The sequence below is a fragment of the Lupinus angustifolius genome, chromosome LG05, assembly GCF_001865875.1.
Source record: "Lupinus angustifolius cultivar Tanjil chromosome LG05, LupAngTanjil_v1.0, whole genome shotgun sequence".
Lineage (NCBI taxonomy): Eukaryota > Viridiplantae > Streptophyta > Magnoliopsida > Fabales > Fabaceae > Lupinus > Lupinus angustifolius.
In genome coordinates, this window is record NC_032013.1 from 3,821,544 (window position 1) to 3,828,738 (window position 7,195).

The 7,195-nt window shown below is 28.8% G+C and overlaps 2 protein-coding genes across 2 annotated transcripts in view; both read right to left on the reverse strand.

Moving 5' to 3' along the window:
* Positions 333 to 1,890, reverse strand: LOC109346941 (ribosome production factor 2 homolog). The gene is made up of 3 exons (XM_019586680.1): positions 1,747 to 1,890; positions 1,326 to 1,529; positions 333 to 473 (listed from the first exon to the last, which is right to left on the reverse strand). Exons 1-3 carry the CDS (start codon positions 1,813 to 1,815, stop codon positions 333 to 335), a joined length of 414 nt encoding a protein of 137 aa, XP_019442225.1. The 5' UTR covers positions 1,816 to 1,890.
* Positions 7,067 to 7,195, reverse strand: part of LOC109347524 (pre-mRNA cleavage complex 2 protein Pcf11-like) — a 9,304-nt gene continuing 9,175 nt past the window's right edge. The window contains exon 8 of the transcript XR_002107609.1: positions 7,067 to 7,181. The gene's annotated coding sequence lies outside the window, so the exon portion shown is untranslated. The remainder of the gene's footprint in view (positions 7,182 to 7,195) is intronic.

A 7,195-nucleotide genomic window follows, 5' to 3' on the forward strand; every position in this document is an offset into this window, starting at 1 on the left:
TTAATATCAAGCCTCACCAAACTCTTTCTCTCAAAAAGAGATTTTAAGTTTGAAACTTACTAAGGTGCTATGTGTAAGGATATGAAACTTTATGATCAAATAAGTTCACAACTCAATGTGTGAATGCATATAAATACTAAAATGTATTCTATATCCTATAAAGTGTTTTTTAATTCTTTCTCATTTTTGTTCTTTCCTTTATATTCAATGAATAGATCACTCCAGTACTCATGGATGAATGGTTGAATCTTCAGAAGCAGACTTCTAAAATAGAAGTTCCTAAATGTCTTTACAAAAGTTTCAACAATCTTCAAAACATTCATTTAGAGATATCATTTAATGTGATGTTTCTGTTGAGTTTGATATCTAGACAACATGTAATGCAAGGATTCAATGAGTCTTGAAAATAGTTTTGAGGTTACATTTATTCTGAGCAAGAGGTTATCAGGCCGCTTCTTAGAGTGAGATCCATACTGCAAAACACAATCAGAAAATACCAGTGAGAAATTGCTGTATATGCAGTATTTTGGACTTTAATGTGCGAAATAAGAAACTCAATCAATTTAAAGAGGGAGATGGGCCAAAGCATATACTAAAATGTCAATTGCTATCATCTAAAAAAATTATTTTTCTATAATTCAACAAAATAGGTCATGCATTACAAGGTACTAGTTATACTAACACAAAGTGAAGATAAATGAAGTTTCACTTGATGCCACATCAAACAAAATGTTTTTTCATTCCAGAAATCACAAAGTTCAAATAGCTTAAGAAATATATAATGGTCCAGATTCTAAACCATGAAAATACAGGTGCTTAAAGATGGTGAACATGTCAAGGAGGGTAGATTTCATTTTTAACACGAGCAAGGAGAACTCAAAAATAAAAGTAAAATCAATTTGGTGTCATGAATTTGATAGCACAAGGAACCCAAAAGTTAACTAATCCTTTTTATGAAACAAAAGGTTCAGTAGAAGCATAAAGGAACCCAAAAACTTCAATTACCACAACACAAACACCATATGCAAAATATGACATTAATGACGAAAACGGTTTTGTTTCACAATAGTAACAATACAAAGAAAAGCCTAGAATTACAAAAGATGCTCCAAACTCTTAAATAGTAAAAAAGAATATGATTATTACACTCCTAAATAGCTATCCAAACTCTTTATTTCATTAGACAAGTAAGAATTACAAATAAGCAATTACGAGTTCCAATAATCTCATTCATTTATAAAATGTATAACCCTATTCTTCAACAAGTACCATATAAACAAAACAAATCAAGGGTCTAGACTTCGAAATTAATCAACCTAACTCACCACAAAGATGCTGCAATCCGTTTTTAGCGAAAAGAACTCGAGAGAAGTTTCGCCTCCACTTTCAAATGGCTTAATGTTCTCATTTTTTCGGCTATATTTCACTGCGCTCTCCTTCTTTAGTTGATAAATCTGTGTCAAAACAGCATTCAAAACTCCACTAGTCTTTGTCCCGTGCAGTATAAGTGTCTTCTTCCCTGACTCAACCTGCAAAAATCAATCAGTAACAACAAATTAAAATTTCCAATAGCACCCCGAAACTTGTTGAAATTACAAAATCACACAACTCAAGTTTCCATTCATACACCAACAAAAATATCATAAAGAGTAATAAGTGTAATTTCAATAAACCTAACATGTATTATAATGAGAAAACAAAAGAGAAAGTGAAAAGAAGAGATTGAGTGATGTGAAAAATGCTTACGAGTTTTGGAGCACGTTTTTCAAGTTCACGTTTCCCCCTTCGAGTTTTGGCGGTTTTAATTTCTAACATTGTTGAGAGATGGAAGATGAAAAAAAAGGAAGAGAAAGAGGTTAAGAGGAGAATGTGGTGTTATTTATAGTGGCAGTTAGGGTTTTGTGTATTTGATGATGGAAGGGTTTTTTATTGTCTCTATAAAAACTAAAAATAAATAAGTAAAGAAAGATTGTTTGTTTGGTTCGGTTTGTTCAAGTGTAAAACAAATAGATTTTGGTATATCTTTTTGTTTTGATATGCCCTCCGATATATAATCTTAATGTTAAATAAAATAAATATTGCTTAAAATTAATACATCATTATCTTCGGTTAAAGAAATATTCAAAATCTTTTCTATCTTGTAATTATTACAAATATTTATAGATCAAATGTACTTTTGAAAATTGTTTTGAAAGATTAATGCCTTCAAAATCTCATTGTTAGTTTGAACATAAACAATAAAAGATAAAGGAAAGAAAATCACACAATAATTTTATTCTATATTACTCTTACACACAAAGAGTTATGTCTAGTCTCTTCTATCAAAATAGTTTACTCACTATTTTCCGAATAGTTTGCAAGTATTTGAAACCTTTTCACGCAATAAGTATTCAATACATCTATGGACAAGTATTCAACATTTCTCTAGGCAAATATTTTTTAATATCAAGCCTCACCAAACTCTTTCTCTCAAAAAGAGATTTTAAGTTTGAAACTTACTAAGGTGCTATGTGTAAGGATATGAAACTTTATGATCAAATAAGTTCACAACTCAATGTGTGAATGCATATAAATACTAAAATGTATTCTATATCCTATAAAGTGTTTTTTAATTCTTTCTCATTTTTGTTCTTTCCTTTATATTCAATGAATAGATCACTCCAGTACTCATGGATGAATGGTTGAATCTTCAGAAGCAGACTTCTAAAATAGAAGTTCCTAAATGTCTTTACAAAAGTTTCAACAATCTTCAAAACATTCATTTAGAGATATCATTTAATGTGATGTTTCTGTTGAGTTTGATATCTAGACAACATGTAATGCAAGGATTCAATGAGTCTTGAAAATAGTTTTGAGGTTACATTTATTCTGAGCAATCCATTGAGTCTAATATTTTGATCTCAAAGTTATGAGAAGTTCTTTTGGCTATTAACTTTATCATGTGCAAAACAATACTTCTTTATGATCAAAGTACAAAGTTTGATCATAAAAAGGTATTGTTTTGCACATGATAAAGTTGTTATTTGGGTTTTCCTTCTATGTGTGCACAATTCAGTTTCATTTTTTTGTTAATTTATCATAGTATAAAGTTTGTGTTTATGATAATAATGAGTTTTTCTTATCAAGAAACATATTTAAATAAATACTACAAGTTGAAAAAGACAAACATTCTCATTAAATAAATGTTAATTATTTGAAATAAATTCAAATGATTAAACAAGTGAAGATTATATAGACTTATATGATTAAAGCAATGAAATCTATGATGTCCTATTCATTGGATATATTTGTTTTTGGATGAACTTATCTCTAGTCAACTTATCACATAGGGGTGTTAATCGGATGAGTTTGGATGAATTTGATTTGGATCCTAATGGATGAATGAAAAACTATCCATCATTCCATATAAATCCATTATATCACATTTTTAAATTATTCAATCCATCTATATCCAATGAATTTGGATTCATCCATTCTATCAATGTATCCATTTTAATGGATGAATGTTCAACCCATTTTTTTTAATCTGAACTAAACATTTTTAGAAAAGCATTATTTGAAGAAATTTTTTTTTAAATTATTATTTAATAAAGCATTTTAAATATCAATTTAATAAAGCATTTTTAAATATCAATTTAAAAAAACATTTTTAAAAAGTGATTTTAAAAATAAAAACACTTTTATTTTTTTTTTAAAATAAAAACAATTTTAAAAGTGATTTTAAAAAAAACTTCAAATAATCCTCATTGCCTTCACACTCATAATCTATATAATATATATATATATATATATATATATATATATATATAAACAAAAACATTAAGTGTAATAATTTATATTATAGAGGACAATGTATTTTTAAGGTAATTCTCAATCATGAATGAATTGAGCATTAAAGAATTAATTAGTATCATAAGTGATCCTATGACATAACATATTCCAATATATATGATCATATGACTTTGACCAAATTTTGTGCATAATGAAAAATAAGGAGTGAAACTAGTATCACAACAATGCAAATGAAACGTTAAAATCACTTTTTAAAATCAAATTTCAAATTTCAATTTTTATAATGTATGTGGGATTGTGTGCTTAGAAATGTGAGAGAGAATTTTTATATTAATATTGAATTACTTGGAAAAAAATTTGTTTTTATTTTTTGGAAAGATTCGATATCTATTCAAATGGATATATTTATTGGATATAATAGATGGATTTGAGTCCATCCATTATCAACACTATTCATTGAATTATGTCTATTTAAATTTATTAATTCTAACAGATAGATTTAATTTGAATGAATTTTGTATTATGAATCCATATAATTGTTACCGGAAGTAACTGTGAATGGACAAGTTTGTCTCTAAACCCACATATCACTAAGGCAAGTTAGAGTATTTGAAAAATAGTAGGAGACCCTTTCGTATTCTGCAATCCCCAAGTTTTTTTCCCTTCAAATATTTTTAAAAATAATAATAATTCGTCAATAGTAAACCCCAGTTGTCTATTGTGTGTGCGTAGCTACCTTAAGCATAATCTCTTTTATTCTGCATCATTTATCTAAAGAGAAGCCAAGATGGAAGGCTGCTTTATTATATTATATATTATCTCATTAACCTTCTTATAAATTTATACTTGGATAGTTTCATACAATGAACAAAAACATAAACAAAACAAAAATCTGTGCTAGCTATTGTGCTCTTAAGTTTCTGCTTCTGTATGATTTCATAAGAAGCATCTAGTATGTACTTCATCTAGAAATTTTGACAAGTTCAAAAGTTGGAACAATAACTATGTGGGCGTGGAAGAATTAATACATGATAAGCTTCTCTACCAGTATTATTAATATTATGTTAGTCATTAAACCTTTCAAGATACTAGTTTAATAGTATAATAGTTCAACTGATGATTTATTAATTAAACCTTATGTCAATAAAATTAAATATATAAATATATATATTATGTAGATATAAATAATGAGATAATGATTGTATTTTGATTCTTCCCAATAACATTTTACTAAAAATTAAATCACTTTCATTAAAATTATGTAGTTTTAAATGAAAATAAATCGGTATAATCAAAATGACCCTTACAATTTAAATGAAACATGTTGATATAACTAATTTTTGCCAATTTTAACTAAAATGATTGAATTATCAGTATAATTTTCGTGTCATATCAATTCACCAATTTTTTGGTTCAACAATCAAATGTAAATGTTTCATAACTATGCTCTTTACAACTACAACTAAATAAAAGAATATACTAATAAAATATTGGTTTAGTCATGTAAGGTCTCACTAGATCCTAAAGTATTATATTATGTTAAATATTCGATTCTTGTGAGCGACACTTATCAAGGTCAACCATGCACCACGAAAAAGTTAGTTTTTTATCCATAGGGTGATGAAATACCTTATAATAAAGTAAAAAGAGAATTATTACTACATATTAAAGATAACCCTTAAAATATTAACTCCAAAATCAAAACACGTAAGTAATTTAATAATGTATAGATGACAAAACTTATGCGGGCATAAACATACCCATAAAAGTTTAATGGATAAATTTCCATGTTTTGCTCGTTTTAAAACGACTAAATAGGCATACGGACAACCCGCAGACATTTTTCTATTTATACTAAAAAATAAAAATTGTGACTCAATACTAACTTGTCAATATTTAAGTCAACATTAAAAATTAGTGAATTTAACACTAAAAGGAATGGAAGTGTGACAGTGGAATTGTGGATATAATTTCTAGTTGGGTCTATTGAGTGAGGTGAAATTGGTGAATGAAGTTAGGAGATTGGGTAGGGCTTACAAAAAATTGGCATACATAATGACCACAGGCGGCCCACTTAAAATGCCCGCTAATAAAACGGGCAAATGGACCAGGCAATAGGTAAAAATATGATGTTCTGCCCATATTCTTTTGCGAACAACGCAAGCTAGCTCGCAAGCAATGCCCACATTGCTATCACTACTAATAAAGATATCCTCTCACTTTTTTAGAGAAAAAACTTTGCGATTTGTGACTGCCACTCCCAACAAGTATCATTCATAAGAATTGGACCTTCAACCTTAAAATCCAATAAGACCTTACATCACTTAACCAATGTCTTGTTATGATGTAGTTGGAAGTTCTTTCATTATTTTAATTCATTGGCTCTCACAAATAAAAGCTACTTTGCATTAACTGTTTGGTTTGGTTTTGTATCTTCATATCTATATGGATGCTTAGGGCCACAACCTGTCATGGTGGGTACTTCAAGTGAAATTGTTTTCATGTACTTAACGATTTGAAAAATGAACCAGAGTTTTAGTAGGGGTATTTTTGCACGTTTTAAAAGCTCAGGGGGTAAATTCATAATGAGTAGCCTCTTCCCTCTGTTTTATTAACTAGTTATTTCCAAAAGCACAAACGGCAACAGATACAAGCCAAATATCATAACTATATGGCAATTGTGGTGTTATATGGAACAAGGCCAAAGGTGACGGTCGGTATTAAAACCATTGAGAAACAATTAAAGACAATAAACTAACAGAAATTTCTGGTACAAAATTTCTGTGAATATCATATCATCACTGTTTTTTGGTACTGAAGATCATCACTATTTTTTGGTACTGAAGATCATCACTATTTACTCCTACAACTCCAAGTAAAACTAACAATTAAATAAACGTTGCTATGAAGTATTTGCCAATAACTTCGAAGATAATTATCAAACACCAAACATTGTGTCAGCATCCAACTAGGAAATGTATTTTAACTATTTTAAATCAAACAAGAGAAAAAACTCAGCTGTCGGCTAGAAAAAGCACCATGGTCCATTATTGTCTAGGAAACAGAAATTCCAAAAATGAAGTAATGCCCAGGAAAGAAGTAACACTGCACTTCCAATGTGCTAAAAAATTAACAATAAAAAAGGAAAACAAACTCAGGAAAATGAACTATTACAAGTTTTACAACCTGATGCTACTTTAAACCAGCCATCTGGCATTTACCATGAATATTGCCATATTGCTTTGCCCCATTTTACAATCTGATGCTGTTAAATGCACAAATCCACTTCATAGTAAAATAAAGGAACACAACCACATGAACGGGCAAGTTGACCTGAAAAAACTATCTCACATTTATACTTTTGAACGCAAAGGAATTTCCTTTTCTTCCTGAGTACAAAAAA